General features: G+C 40.5%; 2 protein-coding genes across 2 annotated transcripts; one reads left to right on the forward strand and one right to left on the reverse strand.

Annotated features, from left to right (window-relative positions):
* IK (IK cytokine) lies at positions 1 to 17,571 on the reverse strand. The gene is made up of 20 exons (XM_089516258.1): positions 17,459 to 17,571; positions 16,490 to 16,556; positions 15,145 to 15,237; positions 14,286 to 14,345; positions 13,053 to 13,220; positions 12,856 to 12,970; positions 9,751 to 9,821; positions 9,605 to 9,651; positions 9,235 to 9,398; positions 9,028 to 9,136; positions 8,543 to 8,582; positions 7,946 to 8,159; positions 7,374 to 7,392; positions 5,719 to 5,799; positions 5,209 to 5,287; positions 2,692 to 2,749; positions 2,139 to 2,227; positions 1,804 to 1,912; positions 1,357 to 1,391; positions 1 to 326 (listed from the first exon to the last, which is right to left on the reverse strand). The coding sequence occupies exons 1-20, from the start codon at positions 17,472 to 17,474 to the stop codon at positions 299 to 301; spliced, it is 1,662 nt and encodes a 553-aa protein (XP_089372384.1). The 5' UTR covers positions 17,475 to 17,571; the 3' UTR covers positions 1 to 298.
* Positions 17,572 to 17,662: 91 nt separating this feature from the next.
* NDUFA2 (NADH:ubiquinone oxidoreductase subunit A2) lies at positions 17,663 to 21,705 on the forward strand. The gene is made up of 3 exons (XM_089516264.1): positions 17,663 to 17,877; positions 20,939 to 21,045; positions 21,535 to 21,705. The coding sequence occupies exons 1-3, from the start codon at positions 17,774 to 17,776 to the stop codon at positions 21,624 to 21,626; spliced, it is 303 nt and encodes a 100-aa protein (XP_089372390.1). The 5' UTR covers positions 17,663 to 17,773; the 3' UTR covers positions 21,627 to 21,705.
* Positions 21,706 to 21,720: the final 15 nt, after the last annotated feature.

Below are 21,720 nucleotides of genomic sequence, written 5' to 3' on the forward strand. Positions count from 1 at the left end.
TGACAAATATTTGTGCAGGTTTTATTACATGTACAAGAATTACCAGGCACAAAATCTAAAGTGCAGGCTCCTATGGAAGCACTGCTGCACACAGTACAAAACAAGGAAGACAGCCAGTAAGGTTCTTCAGAAGAATCAGGAATTCTTTCTTGTGTTTACACACTCAAGGCCCTGCACTATCCTGAGCTCAGGAATCATGTGGGCTTTGCGCCAGAGTGGAAAGGGCTACTGTGATCTTCCATCAAAGTTGTATCCCAGCATAGAGATGTAGCCAAAGGGACTAGGAGCTCAAGAAGGTTCAATACTTTGGTCTCTTCACCTCAACCCTGAAATTAGAGAAATGTACGAGACACAATATATGGACGAGCACACTAGAGAACACAAAATACAGGGTGCAAAGAATGCTAAGATCTCTTCAAAGTCAGACAAACATAAACACTGTTTTTAACTCTCTGAGTTGCACTCACAAATCACAGATAGTGACATGCACTTAAAGGCAAATATATCTGCCAACGCTAGAAGCACAGAATGTGTACAATAGTGTTTCATATATAAGTTTTTAGAGTCACGTGAAGAAGCCAAGAGAATAAAATATGGCATTGTTTACTCTCAAAGATAGTAGCTTGAAGTGTTCCTAGGTATTATCTATTCAGATAAAAACTTCATGGAGTCAATGGAACTGGTTGCATGTGAGATTTTAGCAATTTAAGGCAGCAAGAGTTTTCTTGGTAAATGCCAAGACACAAATATTTTATTTTGACTAACAATTTGAGAAGAGAATGCATTTGCTAGAATCCACATGCCACCATGGTATATAAATTAAAGGACCTGGTGTAAGCAACAGTCTTTATACTAGACTGACAAACTCAAGCTTGAATATACAAGTTAAATGGGAATCACAGCTTCCACCAAGACTCAGATATTGCCAGTAAAAAGCGTGTAGATAGGAAACAAACTAGGAACAAGTACTTTGGGCTAAAGTGTGTAAGGCAGGTACCTAAATGTTTTGAATGTTGAAAGCAGATGGAATAAAAGTAAATCCTAATTTAACTGTATCTGTATCGTAAAGAAAGTCCCTAATATTGCTTTAACTGTTCATTGGTGTATAGTCAACTATATATCTATACATTCAAAGATTTAAGCTACCATGTGACAAACTGCTTACCAGACAGAAAAAGAAATTTAATATAGGATGGCAATATTTTTCAACCAAGACTCATCCTTCAATTATGAAACGATAAAAATGTCTAGCTGCATAGTTTTGAAGACACACAAGAACATACTACACACTGCAAAGAACAGAATCAAAGGCATCTTTCAAACAACAACTTCTCAAGTAAAAGCAATTCTACTAACCCATCAGCCTCCATCTTCTTCCTTTTCTCAATTATCTGCAGAGAAAGTACAATTACTATATTGTAGATATAACAATTTCCTGTGTTAGGATAGCATTTACCCTCAATAAAGGAGTATGCAAACTGCACAGACTGAATAGACCAATTGGCTTTCTGCCACGTTTGGTCAGCATTCAATCCATTCCATTTCCAGAGGGAAAACAGAGTCTTTCTTGGCTATTTCAGAATTGGAGTCCTGATTGGCATATGGGTCAATCTAAGAATGTCCAAGACTAATTCAGAATCCTTGAGGGTTGTACAGAAATGCTAAGCAATTGGTTTATGTATTCTCCTTTAAATACCCCCCAAATAACTCTAGAAAATATCTGTGGAAAGTTCCAGAGAAAATTGCAATCCTTAGAAGATCACGGGGTTATAACTGAAGAATAGTTATTTTCAGGAAACTCACTGCACTGATCTTCTTCCACTGGCGATCCAATTCAGCCTTATCATTGGTCTCCTTGAAACGGCGTGTCTTACGGCCTTCAGACATCTTGATTCCATACTGGAATGCCGCTCTAGGATAATACAAACAGAAATATAGATGGGGAAACTGTACCTTTACATTTGGGCAGAGAGGAGTTGGATGCTCTCTCACAGTCAAGATCTGTGCACTCAGCTCTGGTATAGCAGGGCAGGCAGATAATCTGGGTGGGTCCCCAACCATAATGGATTGTAATACAAGTCACACCATAAACCAGCTAGCAAAGACACACACACTTTCAGGACAAGCTACACACTCACTTGGGCAAAGCCTCTTTGTTATTCATATATTCGCTGTATTCTTCTTGTGTGTCAAAGTCCCAACGACCAAGGGGTCCTTTTTTGTTTCCCTTGAGGAGAAAAAGAACAGGGAAAAGCTTGGTGTACCCATGCATTAAAATGGTCTGAACTATACACTTTATACTGCACATCTTGTGTTTTAATGCTCATTATCTCTACTGAATAATTGAACATCCAAATTTATCTGGAAGTATTAAAACTCATCATGTGAAACAGAAAGGTTTGCTCTTAATATTATTTTTAATTTATTTTTAATTTTAAAGTTGAGAGGGTCTTTAAAAATGTCAATCCCATACATGCAGTCTGAAATGAGGCTGATAGCCACAAGCTGACAGACATTCTGTCACCTCATACTGATGCAAACCAGGCCAAGATTCCAGTGGGAACTGGGAGCAATATGATATCTCCAATGACCCAGGACTTATACCCTGAGAAACTAGAGAAATCATGCCAAGGAAATATTTTCCCACAGTAAAAATGGTTATGTTGAAGCTGTAAACAATTGAAAATATACCTGATCCATTTTGCTATAGTCTACTTCTTCATCACTATCCACAGCCATGTCATCCATTCTAGAAAGAAAACAAACACTTGAGAGCTCTCATTCTTCTACCCCAGTTCTGGAGGCAGTAGAATACAGGCAGCCACCACTGACAGTAGGCTTATCTAATCACAAATACTACAAGCTGATTTAGTATCAAGTAATGATAAATAATGATAGTAATGATAAGAATACACAAGGAAGAAGAACTGTTCATAAAGACACCATAAGGAACAACTGAGGGATTTCAGCAGAACTTCCCAAAACAACTCCAAATCTTTGATATTTTTAGACCACTATGGAACACATCAAGGCCAGTATGATGCATAAAGGTTATCTGGATATAATGAGGATACAGCTAATCTACGGCCTGTTACAGACTGCCAAAATAAAGCTGCTTCAGGTATCTTTGGAGGTATGCTATTTAAATGATGCTTGGGTCCTAAGAATCCGGAAGCTGCACCAAAGCTGCACTCCAGTGCTTAGGAATGGAGTGTGGCTTTGGCGCGACCTCCGGACTCTTAGGACCCATGCATCATTTAAATAGCATACCTCCAAAGAGACCCGAAGCAGCTTTATTTTGGCAGTCTGTAACAGGCCTATATTACATTGTGAATATAGGGCCCTAAATGAGGCTATTAGCCAGTATATAATGAGGGCTTCAAACTGCCACTGGAAACTCAAAAAGGCACATTTAACTTCCCTCCCTGCTACTCACAATCTTCTGCTAAAACAAGACTTGCTGGGGCAAGTGAAGACTTCCTCTGACTATGTTCTATATCTATAATTTATGGCAGAAGAATATCTTTGGTAAACCAATGTATGAGTTTTCTGTACTAAAACTCCTTCAAACAAACTTTAAAGTCCACAAGCCCACTACCTAGCCTACTTGCATTTCTTAAAATAGAAGGGCTCAAATCTAGAGAATGTTTTCTATGCTATAGGAATGTTTACCTGTCTTGAACTAGGTGAATAATTATATACAGCTTTATTTCAGTCATTCAGATGCTACAGTTCAATGCTTTCAGCCTACCAAGAGGCCTTTTGGTAAGAACAATAGAATCTGAAGTAACAACAGAAAGGTAAACATCTACTTTGTTATGTTATGTGTATAGCAAGCATTTCAGAAGCTATTTAACACTTATTTTTGTTGTAAGCTAAGAAGCACTGCTGATATAAATGTTCCGTGATCTGCAATTTATGCTCCAGTTGAAGAGCAAGCCAAAACCTCTGCTAATTCTATACTTTCAATCCGTCCGGTTAAGCCTAGAAGACTGGAAAACTGATATTTGTAATCCAATAATTCCAGCATGCTTCCCTAATCCAAAATTCAAACACAAGTGAATAACAATTTGATTAATGCAGATAATCTTCTTACTTTAGAGCAGCAGAAGGAAAGCTATCCCACCATGACACTACCTTTGTTTACTGGTGCAACTGCATGCTCCTATGAGGCAAGAGGCTATGCTGATAGTAACAGTTAAGACTCTCCCATGTCAGACACAGGCTTTTTGCTGAGGAGCTAACTAAATGGGTCAAACAACTATAGGGCAACAGCAGTGTGTATGTGTGTGAGTGATACTGGCAGAGGATCTCTCACAGACAATGGTAGTGGCACCATACCTTATACTTGTTAGTACTATGAAGAATGCACAGTAAATCTAATTTGAATGTCTTTTACCACACTTTATGATAAGACAATCCAAAATTATACAAGGATAGATGAGAGTCCCAGCAGCAAGGCAATCAACAATCTACTGGGGTTTAGTAGAGGACATGAGTACACTGTGGCTAACAAAGCAGCAGGACTCAAGCTGAAAGTACATTCAACTATTGACATGCTCAGAAGTGAAAGGAAAGTCTGAAGCTGCACAACACATTTTATAGGAACCCAGAATGTGAAAATGAGTCATGGGAAGCTAGACATAGCAAAACAAGAAATGGAATGTATAAAAGTTTAAATACTTTGCGTGAGTCAGCTGAAGTGGACAGAAATGGAACACTTTGAGTTAGACTATTACACACTGTGTTTTACTCAAGAAATGAAAATCTAAGGAGAAATGGAGTGGCATTAAAAGTGAAAAGTGATGTAGCAAAATAAGTCAAAGGATATAATGCAAAGTAAGATTTCAAGAAAAGCCCATTAATATATTCATAGTTCAAGTTATTCTCCAAGCACTGAGGCAAAAGCAGAAGAAATTGAAATATTCTCCAGAGATGTACAAGAGGAAATATCACACACCAAACAAGACCTCTTGTTAATCAAAGGTGATTGTAAATCAGGCTTGTAAATTAAATTATATGGAGTCTACTTTTGTTCTGTACAATATGACTATTACTCAAAATGGCAGTGGCTACTAACTGTTTCCACACAACCACCTAAAAGGGATGGGTCACTGAAAATCAGGTTAAGGCAAATTATTATTCAGCTCTGAGTGATCTACAACCTACCCATTCACCCACCCATTATAAGCAATACAGCACTCTTACGTTGCAGGGTAGCATTCAGCATAGCTGTTCGACATTCCAAAGAAGTCACCCAGTTGCTTTTTGTCTTCGGCCTTTTTTAATGTGCAAGATGTTAAGGAAAACAAATTACGTTACTAGGAACTAAACCCACCTAACCAAAGTGGCTGCTCTTTCAAAATAATTAGACTGCATGCATTTACATGGAGTGGCAGAGGAACACTGTGTTAACTTCAACCACTAACAAGCCATTATTAACTAGCTAATGGCTCATACATTTGATGGGAAAAGATGAAGCTTTCTCTCCCAGGCGGCCATATCCTTCAAGTACAAAATATGTCTCTTCTCAGTGTAGGTATGTATGTATACCCTCTCAACATGCAAAACAAGTATCCTCTTCAAATCAATGTCTGAAACTAGAGTGGGAGAAAGCTTTCCTTCTGAAGAGGAGACAACCAGAGCTTCACCAAATAGACTGGTTCAGCTGATACACCCAATACAAACTCACAGGCTTAGTGCACGCATATAAAGGATATGATTCTGTCCCGTCCCAGCCACCTGCGCCAGCAAACTTCTCATTGATTGATTTAATTAATTCTTTGGCTGAGCCAGGTCCTGGAAACAAGATATAAAAACAAATTCATCATTGTTCTTACTGAAAAGCAATTCTCCTCGCTTGTGCAATGTTCAAAACAGACTAAAACAGGTACTTAAAAATAATTTATGATTATTAATTTAATTTCACTTTATTACTCAAATATCAGTGCTATAAGCTACTGGCCTGTGGTATACTGTATATACTCATCTATAGGTTGAGAAATTTATGCCCCAAAATTGACCCTAAAATTTTGGGTAGACTTATATAAGGATCTGTACATCAGTAGTGCTTAGAAAGGTCCTAAAGCAAGCAAACCTGATGCCCTAATCTCCATTGAACACCGATTCCTTTCCCCACCAGTCCTTTTTGCAAGCCTTTATTTCCTATCAGAAAAACTCCCCATTTAAATGCACTTGCTTCTCTCTCTGGTCTGTTTTGCAAGCCCTGGCTTCCTATGGGGAAAACTCCCCATTTAAATCCACTTGCTTCTCTCTCTGGTCCGTTTTACAAACTCTGGCTTCCTATGGGAAAAACTCCCCATTTAAATCCACTTGCTTCTCTCTCTGGTCCCTTTTGCAAGACCTGGCTTCTTATGGAAAAAAACTCTTCACTTAAATCCACTTGCTTCTGTCTCCAGTCCATTTTGAAAGTCCTGGCTTCCCATGGAAACAACTCTCCATTTAGAATCACTTGCTTCCTTTCTCAATCCGATGTTAAAACCTCTCCTCCAGCACCTAGGAATCGGATGGGAGAGGTCCGGAGAAGGAGGGACGGAAATGGTATTTCCCCCTTTCCATTCTTCCTTATAGCCTCCTAATTTTTACCCTAGACTTATCCACAGGTCATATCAAAACCAAGGATTTTGACCATGAAACCTTCCCTCGACTTATACGTGAGGTCGACTTGTACACAAGTACATACGGTAAATACATTATCCTCTTGTCCACCTCAACAGCTAACAACAAAGCAGAAGACAGTGCTTGACTCATGTAATATTCCTCCGCCACCATTCAGTGAGGCAATAGTCCGGTAACTAGAAAAGTAACTTTAAATGTAAGTTACAACTGTTATGTAAACTAACATTTTTGTTACTAAGTAAGATAATTAAATATAAATAACTAATTATATGCAATGACTCCAAGCTCTGCCTAAATTACTCTGCTGAAATGAGCACTAAATGGAACACATTATACTCAACTCAGTTCTATTGCTTAAAACAAAATTTTAGGGCTCAAATAATATTACATTTGAGCATATTTCTTTTTTCCCCAGGCAAATGTTGATGCTTCTAGTAAAAAAGCAAAGGTGATTCCATAAAACTGAAGCCTGCCACACCTACTCTATGGGCTAAAATATTTAATAATATGGTATATCAGAACTGTGTAACATAGAGTTTTGAAAATAGTAAGTGCTAAGTATAGCCTAAGAAACCTTAATATATCAATTAAGAAATACTGAACCCTCATCTTCAAGTCAGGGCTAGTCAAATAATTTTGTGCCCAAATTGGTTTAAATTCTAGGCAATATGATTAGCAATGAGTCCTGCTGGCTGCAACTAGGATTTTAAATCAACGATAGAAGCAGAACTTACCTTTATCAATGTCAACAGGCTAAAAAGGGGGAAAAGAAAGAAAAACACATTACCACAAGACCAACAAGAAAGATTGGCGCTTTCCCAGCTTTTGTAGTTTTTTCCCCATTATAAAAAAACCCTGAAATGTTCTCCTTAAGGCTTAGTAACTGGCAATGAGAGCTTTAAGCTGAAATACACTAGATGTTTTTAGTGCCAATCTATTCCCTTTGGTCTCAGCCACCAACAGAACGTGGCTCCCCAGGAATGTGTGAGTGTGGCCCTCACAATTCTCCCACTTTTTAGCCAACTACAGCCCTAGAAGACTTTAGAGGATGCAACTGGCGAATCTGAGCCACAGTAATTTCCTCCCAAACTGTTTTAGTTGTGGCGGGTGGAGGGTATTTCTTCTTTTTATGAAAAGCAGAAGGCGAACAAAAGTGGCCAATTTCACTCCTAAAGGGAATGGTTGTGGAACAGTGAGGGCCTGAAGTGGGGATGACTGTAGGTCTCCCAATGCCTGGAAGTTCCCATTTATGCAGCAATGACAAGACTGTACCACAGTTTCAAGGCTAAAGATACTTTCTTCTTACCTCATCATCAGGTTTGGGTTTCTCAAAGTAGCTGTGCCTCTTCTTCTCCTCCTCACGTTCACGTTCCCTCTCCCGATCTCGTTCACGATCTCGCTCATGCTCCCTGTCTCTCTCTCGTTCCCGCTCACGGTCACGTTCCCTATATCTCTCTCGCTCCTTCTCTCGAGGCACCTTTGCCGCAGTTGGCACATAATCTCCAATGTCCTCAAAAATACTATTTGTTAAACAGACACAAGTTTAAAAGTCGGTAGATGGAAATACATGAATTACATAAAAGAATTCTACAATGTTCCCTAAAAGCTTCACAAACATATATCATTCTTTTGTCAAACAGTTTCACCACCAATCCTGTCCTCGCACCAAGTAATGAGGTGCCTGATTCTTGCTAAAACAAAAAAGTGACTCCTGAACTCTGAAAAAAGGTAAACCAAGCTACAAACTCTGAAAGAGCCATAAGTCAAAACATATTTCTTTCCAAGATCTTGTGGAGGACCAACTAATAAGGTAGCAGAATCTTGGAAAGAGTCCCAAATGTAATGAGACCACTCTAGCTAAATCTCCAGAAAATAATTTGCTCCAAGAATATAGTTTACTTACTTCATATCTGCCTCTGGTGGTTTTTTCTCATCCAGTTTTCCTTTAAAAAAATATAGAGCAATCAGAGACATAGTTCTGTAGCCTTGTTATGTTGTTTTTGTTCTCTTAGGTGATAAAGGAAATACTATAAAGCCACACAAATTCCTGCAGATGTTTCTAGTTCTTGTACATCATGGTGTACAAAACTGCATATGCTTGACAGTTCAGAATGGCCTATCCCCCTTTGCTCTTACAGCTCTCTGCCTTTTCTTCAGTCTTTCAAATGAAGCAGATTAAATAGGACTTGAAATAATGTCCTATAACTCAGCAGGGAAAAAGGCCACAAGAACCCAAATTCTGGTGTCTCCTCATTACAATCTTATACAGTTTTTCTACATTTTCACGGAATTTTACTTTCTGATGCACTTAATTATGGAATGGGCTTTTTGGGAAGAAAAGGGGAAGAAAAATATGTATGTCTACATCAACCCTGAACACATGCTCACCTTTGTCTTTCTTCTTGAGCTTTTTGTTGCGAGTGCCTTGCCTTAAGTAGGAAAGAATCTGGGTCAGTTTGCTGATGACAATGTCATTTGTAGTCAATGTGGTCTGAGCCTAACAAGAAAAATCAAAAGAATAACACTTCTAGATCCTATTATTTGCATAGCATTTAACAAAACTGCTAACTCAGCAAAAGCAGTCAGGATGGTTACCTCCATTGTAGGGCAATCAGCTTTGCTTCTGATCAAGGTTGTAGGGATGTCTGTATCTGCATATTCATCATCAAGATCTACCACATAGGCCATTCTCCCTGGCAGGAACAGCTCATTTCGCTCATATGCCTTACCCTTGAACAGCATCCGGTATATGTTGCGACCTAGCAAGAAGATAGATTCAAACAGAGGCACCCAAAGACAGTAGGACATTTCAGTTAGTATTCTAATGAGTAGTTCTTCAAATCACATAAAACCAAAGCCACAGTATCCAAAGAATGCTTACTTCCACCCTCTGGTTACGTACCATAATATCACAACCTAGTCCTGGGTTAGCTGCACATATTAGCAAGCGTTTGAATAGTCTTACCTAAACGAGTCTTGAATTCAATTTTGTGTTCTGGATCTTCATCTTTTCTTTAAAAAAAGGAAACATAAAAACATAAGATTCTCTGCTATTTCCTCCTTTAGTCAAAATACTTACAGATCAGAATTCTACTTGTGAAAGAAACGCACTTAGTTTCTTTCTGAGGCTTTTCCATTAGTTCCTCTTCTTCCTTTTCTTTGCTGGCAATCTCAGCACGGACCTGAGAAAAGAGATTTTCTTCATAAGATCACTTAAAGACATAATGAGCAAAATGTCCCAACAAATCAGAAAGGCAATTACAGGAATACGAATAAAGAAAAGAAAAACCTTGCTACAGTTCTCATTAAAAAATAAATAAAAGATGTGTTTAAAAAGGTAGTATATTTCACATCTGTTAAAAAGATTATTCTCCAAACTTTAAAAATAATTTGTAAGATTCTAACTAGATAAGAAACCATCACAGATAAGCCAAACTATAAACAGTCTTTGTGAACAAAATGGAAGCTCCTAAATATAAGTCTTTCCTTCCTCATGATATGAAAAAACATGATCAGCAGCTAAATTGGCAGAGTGAGCATCAGCTTACTTGTTCTGTACAAAGTGGTCAACTTACAACCATATAATTTTAATAACTTGGGGGGGGGGGGGTGGAGACGCCGCCCCTTTCTGCCCCGGATGGAGTCTGCAGCAAACAAACGCTGCGGCCTCTGCAAGGCCTAAAAAGAACCTGCTCCTGGCAGGTTCTTTTTGTACCATGCGCCACTGGCACCCTCACGCACAACAATGAGGTCCATTCGACACTATTTGGGCACTGCACCATGCGGACATCATCGTTGTGTGCCATGTATGGACGTACGCACGCAACCATGGTGCCCGCGCGCCGATTGTAGGGCTGGGCACGTGCGGATCTCAGCCCTACAAAATCCTAATTTCGGCCCCAGACTGACACAAAGTGCCAGTCTTTACAGGGCCCAAGTCTCTAGTAAATAATGCACAATATCAAAGAATGGTAAAAGATATTCCGAGAGTGCTTTTACACGGTAGAAGTAATGCAGTTTGACACCATTTTAAGCGCTGTAACTTCATCCTATGGAATCCAGGGATTTTTAGTTTTACAAGGTCTTTAGCCTTCTCTGCCAAAGAGTGCTGGCACCTGACAAAAGTACAAATCCCAGGATTCTGTTATTAAACTAAAATCATTGGAACAAATGCAATCTGAAAAAATAGTTAATGATTGGTTTACATATAGACAAATAACAGAGCGGTTCAAAATGGATACCAGGAACACCGGAATAAGTGTGAAAAATGGATGAAATCAAATTTGATAGAAAAAAGAAACACATATCCAAATATTATAGGTTATTAAAAAGGAGAGACCTTGAAAATGAAACGATCAAACATACCATGATAAAATGGTTGCTGGATCTAGGGAAAGTTATAGAGTTGGAAAAATGGGAAAAAACCTGCTTGATCTCTAATAATTTCACACTCTGTCAAAACTATAAAGAAAACTTCCTAAAAATGCTGCATCGGTGGCACATTTTTCCTCATAAGATCAACTTGGTATATAAAAAACAAGATGCGGCATGTTGGGAATGTAACAAAAAAGATGCAAACTTCCTCCATTTGTGGTGGACGTGTAGGGAAATGGAAAGATATTGGGGAAAAATCCATCAAGCAATGTGTGAGATTCTAATTCAAAATATCCCCTTTGACCTATGCCTATTTTTGTTAAACATGACCTCGGATCTAAATACAGTAACAGAGAGGAAATTTAAACGTATTATCCTATATAGGGTAACGACAGCAAGGATTATTTTTGCTAAGTCATGGAAGAATTCAGCGGTACCCAATTTAGAAGATTGGCTCTCAAACCTTTATGATGCTATGGAGATGGACATATTGACAGCTTTGATGAAAGGAAGAACAAAAGAAAAAATTGAAAAGGATTGGTTATGTGTAATAAAATACAGAGAAAACAAGAAAACAAAATAAGAATGAGAAATGGAGATAAGGAGATTTATACTGCTCCTCTATCCTTCCTGTCCCTCCCTCCTCTGCTATATGTAATATATACAATATAAGAGTATAATTTTAATAGACTTGGTGTACTGCTATCCCGACTATAATTTTGCAACAATATAGAAATAGTCTCAATTTAAACCAGGGGTAGGCAACCTGCGGCCTGTGAGCCAGATGTGGCCCGGCGAGGTCTTGGGATTGGCCCCAGCCCGGTCCTGCCGCCGATTGCCGCTGGGGCCTTTGGCGTCTCGCGCAAGGGGCATGGTGGGGCAATTGTCTATAGATGCCTCAGAAACATGCATTTATCTTAACATTTTTTAAAAAATCAGCAAATTTTTCGCGTGTCCTCCATCTTTTATTTAAAAAGTGCCCTCCATTTGAAAATTTTGTCCTACATTTGTCCCGGTTTATTTATTTATTTATTTAAAAATTATTGAATTATTTGCTTTTTGGCTTCGGCCCCCCAGTTGTCTGAGGGACAGCAACCCGGCCCCCGGCTCAAAAGGGTTGCCTACCCCTGATTTAAACTCTTAATAAAATGTGTATAAAATAATATGATAAGCTTTTTAGGCTAATAGGAAGTATATTTGCATAAAACTTCATTAAATTATATGGGAAATTATTTAGAAGTTACAGGGGAAAGTTAGAGATTTTATCTCGGAAGTACTGAGAAATATTTAGTAAATATAATTCAAAAGGCATTACATGTTACTGCTACTATGGTATAGTGGCGATGTATGTTTTTGTATACGTGTTGGTACGTTTTAATGTTGTTATTTGTATATAGATGTCTTTTCTATGTTCAATTAAAAAAAAAAGTACAAATCCCAAGATTCTGTAGGATGGAGCCAAGCCATTAAAATGGCGTCAAACTGCTTTATTTCTACAGTGTAAATACATCCTTAGAAACAAGTAGAGCAGAAATCCATTCTTAAAGCAAGCAGAAATTAATCAAAAATCAAGGTGAATTAAGCACTGAACCTGTTATCACGGTGTTCTTGATTAAACAACAATTTTAATGTTTTGCCTGTTTCAAACAAGTTACAAACAGGTTCTGCAGGTCCATAAAATCTGAAAGAGACTGATATTACAAGCTTATGATGGAATAGTGCCACAGGTAATAGTAACTCAGATATAAGTGTTATTTATTAGTCAAGTATATTAGTCCATACAAATAGAGAAAATATTCCCTAAAGTGGATTGCTTTTGTGCTACTGCATTATCTGACTTACCTTTTGCAGCAAAGCAAAATCCAGACCCTTCACCAAGTGAGTGTGTTCCATGTCACCACCCAAGAACTTGGACTCCTGAATTAACTGTCGCCTCTTTTCTGCAGCTGACTTATCCCTAACATAACAAAAAAGAAACCATCAAATCAAAGTCTCATTGTATCTTAAGCAAAAAAGGCAGCTTTTATGACTGTACTCACGCCTCTGCAGTGGGTCCCACTGCCCTGTAGTTGGCAGTTGTGCTGATCAGCTCTGTTTCCTCATAGTCCTTGTTGACACCATCTCTTCTCTCCTTGGCACGATCCCTATATTTCTCAGCCAGTTCTCTTTCTCGCTCAATCTCTTGCTGGCGTAGCTTTGCATAATAGCTGGCATCAAAAAAAATTAGTTACTATTAAAACACAAAAGTTATGATATTGTATGAAAATTCCAATTTCCCTTAACACATATATCAATCATCACTGGTTTTCTGTGGAACTGTTACATCAGTTCCACTATTCATCAGTTCTTGTCCTACCTTGTCCATCTAGAAGGCCCAGAATATTTATAATCTGATTTGCCCGCATCTTAAACACACGAATCAAGACAATACTTCATCTAGCTCCATGTAATCTAAGAATGTGAAGAATTTACAGTGCTTCTGGAAAATTTTCTAGTCTAAGTCTTAACAAGCCTTCAGCTGGAGGGACATCCATAGGCACTATCTCTCCACATACCTTTACTGTTTATTCTTAAGTGACAGAATCAAGAATATGTACTTAGGAAGGGAGACAGGCACCAGACACAGCCCACTGATGGTAATGGTCACCATCTTGAATTGTGGCAAAAAATCTAAAGGGAACTCATGCACACACAGGAATCACATGGAAAGGGAACACAACCTGGGCATCAAGCATATCTTCTACAGGAAGAAGGCCACTGGTTCAATCTGTGGCATCAATATTTAATGGCCTTAATAGCATATGTACTCAGCAACCAATCCAGAGGCAGTGGTAACCTGCATTGGCTTTAAATTCCATAAGTATGTTGCCAATACTTCATGTACAATGATAGCAAAAAACCCCCAAAGGATCTCACAAGATCAAAAGGTATTGCTCTCTTTCAATCTCTGGATGAATAATTAATAAAGGCAAAACTGCAAACTCAGTACCAGGATAAAAGACAACTAGCCTAAGCCAGGAAAACAAGAATATTCAGGTATGACTGAAAATGCCCATCACCACATTCACAAACACATATAATGGCCCTTCCTCAAAAGAAGAGCAAAAAAGTGCATACATGAGTCTTCATGTAGCTTTTCACACGAAGACTGGATAACCAAAGTTAATAATCTTCCTGTAAAGAACAGGCAGCATCTCCTAGACAACTTTTTATTGGAAATTTTCTTCCATGTTAAGAAAAGCTTGGCTCTTTAGGAAAGCCCTCTCTCTTACCTTTTCTTCTTCCTCCTACGAGCAGCTGGATCTTCATCTTCATTGTACTCTCTTGGCATTCTAAAGAGGGCAAGAAAATCCAAACTCATGACAATAGCAGCTGTTAAAATGCAATACAAGAGAAAGCCAAGTTTCAAGGAAGAACTAACAATGATTTTGTACTAGGTAATATAATTCTTCATGAAACTGACTGATACTTCTTAAGAAATCCCACTCAAGGGGTGTGAAAGGTAGCTGTGAAAGTCTTCGGAACAAAAACTTTTCAAGATTGTAAAAGCTAGGTAAATTGTGATATGTGAAATCTCAATTAAAGTCTTGCCTCAGTCATAACCTCACTAAGTGGTTGTTAGCAATACAGTGCTCTCGCAGCCTCCTCAATTCAAATACTAAGGTAATACTATCTTATTTAGTTGCTGTAACGATTGTTCTGATAATGTAGATGAAATATTGTGAACATTCTAAAGCACCATATGAACACTAAGCATTACTACTCTTTCAAATTCAGTTTAATAGCTTCAATTACCATATGGTTCTCAATGTAGCACTTTCTTGTACATATATACAGTCTGAGATCCGCGACCTCAAAAGTTCACAGAGGGGTGACCTCTGCTATTAATGGGCCGCACACCTAGCGCATACACATGGGCATGCACCCATTCAAGTCTATGGGGCTTGAATATGCGCGAGCCTTCGTTTTCACGAGGGGGACCGATCCGCTGCGAAAACGGAGGGCCAACTGTATACATAAAATGAGACCATGCTAGAACCGGATATCAAATAAATATGCAAAATCTAGGGGATTGGTAGAGGAAAGGAGTTCTATTGTGTTCTTTTAAAATGACAGAAAATGCATGCTTACTCATGATGGCGAGATTTAGAAGGTGGTGCAGATGTTGGTGCTGCCCGTGGGGTCATAAGAAGCTTCCGGAAGTCTTCATTGGTCAGCTTAGATCTATGAGAAAAACAATAGTTTGATTGTAAGAAACACTTTACTCTTGCATTCAACACATACTACAACAAGGGTTGGTTAAGTGCAAACTGCTAGTGGTGTGGGATTCCCCAAACATCAATTTTATAGTTTACAAAGCTTCCTGCCAATACCATGAAGCCTCCTAAGTTTTGTCGAATTAGGAAGGGGTTGCCTTAAAACTGTGAAAAACTGCATGGAATTGTAGTTTGCCTTTTCCCCCTTCTCCAGAACATCTCAAGAGTTTTTGGGGGCTGGATTTCAGCTAAAAATACTAACTAAAAATGAACTATCATTACTCTCAATGCGCTCCAATGCAGCTCACAGTGGCTGCAGATGAAAATCCATTACTCCCCACCCCTAAGCTGTCTATCCCTGTACTACAAGATGTAATGTGTAACAAATCAAAATGTTATTTTATGAAATCCATATACTATATCACTAGTAATGGGACTGAAAAAGCTGTGGTACTGCTTCAAGAAACTTGAACTGAGTGGCTTTCTTGCACTGCTCCACACAGATGAAAATGCCACGGAAGGACATATCATTGCTCCAATATGAACTGTGTACTGGTTCATTTAGTTCTCTCAGCTCTACTCATGAATCCTTGCATAGTGCTCTATGGTTTTTCACCGGAGACAAATGTTGAGACTGCCAGAACCCTCTGTCCTTGACTTTCCACAGTGTAAGGTTAAGGGCAGTGCCCACCTCTAGCTCCAAGTCTGGAGCAAGAGAGAAGGATAGGGACCATCCCTGCAGGAGTGCTGGGATTCTGCAGCTCAATATGGCAGCAAGGATTATTTGGGCCTCTCCCCCAACTCTAAGAGAAAGGGAGGGTTTGGGATTCTGAACACGCTCCGTGATGAATGGCTCCACAGAGCCCTGGGAAGCTATAATGACCTCTTTGGAAACATTTAAAAAGAGATTGAAAACCGTACTCTTTTACCAAGCGATGTCTACATGACCAATAAGCCTGCCAACAATGATATTCCGTCTTACCCCTGGATGTTGGATGCTGTTGGATTGTTGTATTTTACTGATGTTTGCATAGATGTACCATTTTGTGTTTTTATAGTGTATTGTATTGCAGTGTATGTATTGATTTTACTAGTCTGTAACCCCGCTTCGATCCTTTGGGAGAGGCGTGGAAACGCAAATGAATTATTATTATGATGATATAATGTCAAATACCAAACACTTTGCCTACTTCGAAATACACTAAAGCGTCTCTACTTACTGGTGGAATGAGTGGGAATCCTCTATCTCATGGCCATCTGGGGCCAGAGGGTTGGAAAACGGCTCACCTAGAAAGGAGAGAGAGAAATGAGGACAAGCCAACACAATACGCATGTCACACTCAGAGGCATGTGTGAACAACACTGACCCAACTAAGGGATTTATTGAAGAGAAACTGAACATCCAGGAAGAATAACAGAGTAAGAGAGAGAGAGAAGCTAATGGTGGTTCTGGGGACACAGGGGATCACTAACAACCCTGTCATTGACTGCTCTGAATATCCAATGTTTACCAGCCCTCCCTTGCACTCAATGGAGAACCATAGCAGGTTACTGCTTGTGTTGAGGCATGCATTAGGGCCACATGATGAGGCAGCAGTGAAGCCCAACAGCAAGGCTAGCTTTCTGGGAGAGATAAATGGACTTCCCTTTCATAGGGCCAGGGCTACATTCCTTATAGGTCCACTTCTCCCATGCCCTCCTCATTCCGCAACCCCTATAGCCCCCCAAGGCATTTCACACTGACAAGCCAGAGAGCATACTTAGGGCATCTTTGACCGTTAAGTGCTCCGCTCTGGGCCCCACAACAAACTCCAGCTCCCAGAATTCCATAGCAAGGAGCCAGAAAAAGAGCTAAAGCGTTACCATGAGCCTTACAAGGCCTTGCTGCATCTACACTGGAGAAATAACCCACTTTGGCAGCACTTTAACGTTGTCTGGCTCTCTGCTATGGAATTCTGGGAGTTGGAGCTATGGAATCCCAGAATTCCATAGCAGAGAGCCAGACAACGTTAAAGCGCTGCCAAAGTGGGTTATTTCTCCAGTGTAGATGCAGCAAGGCCTTGTATATGCTCCGCTCTGGGCCCACAACAAACTCCAACTCCCAGAATTCCATAGCAGAGAGTCAGAAAGAGAGTTAAAGCGGTGCCAAACTGGGTTATTTCCCCTAAGGAGAGAAGGGCCGCACTTACTCTCTCGTTCCGGCATTTTGGCTCCTGTCGGCTCCCGTTCCGAAGAAGGAAAACAAACAACAACACTGCGGCCTAGGCCTTCCTTTTTCCCACAAGACACCGCGGCAGAAAAGGGGGCGTGGCCTTAAACCAGAGCCCTCGAACTTTTGAGGCGACAGGCGTTTTCTGTAGCCCCGCCTCCTGTCCGGGAGCGGTGTTCTGATTGGCCCCTAGATCCTAACCGCGTTCGATACTTTGCATAGCCCCGCCTCCCGCGGGGATTGGTTGAGGAACGCCCACATGCTCCGTGATTGACACTTGGGCTGAAGAGCTAAAATGGCGGCCGCCTCTGTAAGGGTCATTGGGAGCAGCCTGGGTCGGAACCTGAAGGAAGTGCGGCTCCACCTTTGCCAGCGCTCGCCGGGCAGCCAAGGAGTCAGGTAGGCGGGAGGAGAAGGGGCCCCTGTCCTCGCTTGAGGCGGCCTTTAAAGGTCCCAGCCTCGGTTAGAAGCAGGGAGGGGAGCTTCTTGGGCTTCAGTGCGGTGGAACTCTGGGATTTGTAGTTTTGCGAGAGTCAGCCTTCCTTGTCAGAGAGAGCTCTGGGGCGACAAAAGACTACAACTCCCATAATTCCATAGCACCCAGCCATGGGAATTAAAATGGTGCCAAACTGGATTATTTCTGCAGTGCAGATTAGTCCCTGCCTTCACTCCCCACCTTTTCCCTCTCAGTCTGAAAAACCTGAGAAGCACAATACCAAAAGCCTGACTCTTCTGTTCAAGGGCAGGGGAAACTGTGGCCCTCCAGATCTCACATGGCATTTCTGGGTTTACTTACAGTGGTACTTAGTGATTTATAGTATGCCTACCAGTTGATTTGAGATTTGTCTTGACAGCTGAGACGATGGGAATTGCAGTCCGACATCTGGAGGACCATCTATTCCACATCGCTACCCCACTTCCACGCCCCTCTCACCCACCCTGCACCCCAGACATGGCTGCAACAGCAGTTTGTGTTGATGCCAATGTGTTTGATGTGGTACCTCACTGCGAAGGGCCTTCACTGTGGCCAAATCCTCTGTTTGGAGGGAGAGTTAATGGGTGTCATTTTGTATTATTGTATTATTATTATTATTATTGTTATTATTCATATGACCAGGTTTGCCACAAAACCAAGCGCAAAGCGTGTGGCACTGCCATCCCGACACACACAAAGCCACACATGTAGCTTTCCGGATCCTGAGGTAGTTTTAACCAAGTACAGCAAAGAAGAAACATGCAGGAACTCAAAGGATCAGGTTGGATCATCAGAGGCCATGCTTCCCGCCTTCCTTCTCTCTTTTTGCTGGGAGGCACATGATCCATGCCCCCTTTTATACTCACAAGGCTGTGTGATAGGTTCAGTGGTTCCCAAACTTTGTTCCTCTAGATGTTTTGGACTTCCAGCTCCCAAAAGCCCCCAAATTGTCAGGTATTCTGGAAGCTGAAGTCAAAAATACCAGGACGACCAAAGTTTGGGAACTACCGGGTTAGGCTTTGTCTGATGAAGCCCAAGTCCATTGAGGTCAGTGGTTCCCAACCTTTGGCCCTCCATTTTTTGGACTTCATGTCCCATAATGCCTTACTACTGGCTAAACTGGCTGGGGCCTCTGGGAGGTGAAGTCTAAAACACCTGGAGGACCAAAGGTTGGGAACCACTGATTTAGGGGTAATGAGGTTCTCAATATGTTGCTCACAACCCCTTTGGGGGTCAAACGTCACCCAAGACCATCGGAAAACACATATTTCCAATGGTCTTAGGAACCAAGACACCACTCCTCTGTGGGTTTTTTGGGGGGGAGTCACCACAGTATGAGGAACTGTATTAAAGGGCATTACTTAGAGAACCACTGATCTAAATGTTCTTTCTCTAGCCATGCTAAATTACAGGATCTGATGGATCTGGAGATATGGGTCACAGTGAGATTCAGCTTCCCTCGCTCATAGACCCCTTTGACGTTAACATTGGATGTTCCTGCTGAATGGTGCATAAACTTGTACTTAAAATGTTGCACCTGCGATCACAACTAAATTGACTGTATCCCTTGGAACCCAAGAGTAACCTGGATGCAGCCTCATTGTTTCGTGGCAAGATTTGCTCAGAGTGTGTTTTTCCTTTGCCTCCCTCTGAGGCTGAGAGTGTGTGACTTACCCAAGATCACTCAGTGGGTTTCCATGGCACAGCAGGGATTTGAACCCTGGTCTCCAGAATCCTAGTCCACTGCTCAAACCATGCACCACACTGGCTCTTATGCTCTGTGCTGTGAGTGAATGATTGTCTTGCAGTCGACTAATATATCAGAAGAGAAACTTCAGGGAGCCAATTTGTGCTTCCATGGTGCTTAAAAGTTATGGCAAGTATAAACATTAAGGCTGGGGAGCAACACAGTGGTTTTCCATCTAGAAATAAAGACTTGGAACATGCAACACTCCTCACAGTCTTCAGTCTCGCTATTTCCAGGAATATACACTACAGGAGTGCTGTAGTGGTATTGGTGCTTAACCTGAATACAAATGCGCAGGTTTAAGGCAAAGTACATGAAGCAGTGGTTCCATGAAGCTGCAATTGCTAAAGGCAATTTTTGCTGCTTCAGTTCTAGTAAAAGGGAGCAGGAAACATTTTGGCCTGAACAGACAGGGCAAAATAAAGCTGTTTCGGGTCACTTTGGAGGTATGTTGTTTAAATGACACATGCATCTTAAGACACCAGAAGCTGTGCCAATGCTGTGTTTTAGTCCCTAGGACTGGAGTGTGGCTTTTGCATGGCTTTCGGCCTCTTAGGAGCATTTAAACAGCATACCTCCAAAGGGACCTGAAGCAGCTTTATTTTGGCCTGTCTGTTTGGGCCCGTTTGTCTTGGGGCCACATGTGACACTGCAAGTCTGTTTTTGTGGCCTTAACTCCTTCCAGAAGCTCTTAATTGGTTCTAGTGGAGGTTTGCAGGAATAGCAGTTCACATTTTAAAATATTTCAGGGTCTCCCTGTTCTGTTAAGCATTTGGAAATGTCTGTTTTTCAAAACAAATAAGTATATAGAGTATAATACTGCCTTGGTTTCTGTTCATGTATTGTCACTTAAGACTTAATGCTTTAGCACAGATCTTAAACCTTATTCAAGGGGACACTGACACTCTTCAGAAAGTATAGCATTCTTCAGTAGAAAATAGTAACTTTGGCCAAGTGTCCACAAAAATAATGTTCTGCTGAATGCTTCTAAAGTGTATTCTCACTTGATATAGGAAAACTTTAGAGCTATTAGGAGATCCCCCAAACCTTCAACAGCAGAAAAACTGATGTTAAAAGTGTTCTCTGCAGATGTAGTATATAGAAACCATTATGCTGGAGATATATCTTATTGAATTGCTCTGAAGGTCACAGGGCTAACAGCCTTATTTGTGCAAAGCTGCTGACTTGAAAGATCTTCACTCTGATACATGTTAGTATGTGGGGGCTTCTTTTTGCAGAGACTTCATTGAACAGCACTATGTCAGTTTAAAGAAGACAAATCCAGACTTCCCTATCCTGATCAGAGAATGCTCAGATGTGCAACCCAAACTGTGGGCTAGATATGGTGAGTTGGGAAGGGCTTGTCAATCTGCTATTGTAAATTCAGTGGCATCAATGGCATCAATGTTTGGGTATCTCACACTTGGCTTCCAAAATAACCAAAACTTAGAATTTTTAGGAACCTAGCAAAGATCCTAAACCTAATCTGCTACCAAAAAAAAAAATACCATATGTTTCTAGTTGTGTTGTCCTAGACTGGAATGGGGGTTGGGATCTTACCAGGCAGAGTAGTTAGACCACTGAGGTAGTCATTGAAATCTTTTCCCCCGCCTTTATCACCTTTGACTTTACACCAAATTGACTTCCAGGGTTTGTGTCAGCCAAGGAACCCTAAGTTTACCACAGTAAATGACTAGCCTAGTACCTCTACTAAGAGTGATTAAGATAGTATTGTCATGATGGCGTTTTTTCCTGAAGCCAGGATATTGTCTGTCTGCATTCTATCATATCAAAGTCCCTCCCTCACCCAATTCTTGTCTTTTTTCCCTCCCAGCATTTGGCAGAGAGAAGAGTGTGCCACTGAATAACCTAAATGTGGATCAAGTTGCCAAAGCTCTGGAAAATGTTGTGAACAGTAAGGCATAAAGATAACATGTAACCTCTGCAACTGAATTTAAATAAAGATGTAGATATGTATAATTTCTTTGTGTATAAAAGAATGTAACTTAACAGTACAAAA

The sequence above is a fragment of the Sceloporus occidentalis genome, unplaced genomic scaffold (assembly GCF_023333645.1).
Source record: "Sceloporus occidentalis isolate IW3139 unplaced genomic scaffold, rSceOcc1.0.p SCAF_3, whole genome shotgun sequence".
Lineage (NCBI taxonomy): Eukaryota > Metazoa > Chordata > Lepidosauria > Squamata > Phrynosomatidae > Sceloporus > Sceloporus occidentalis.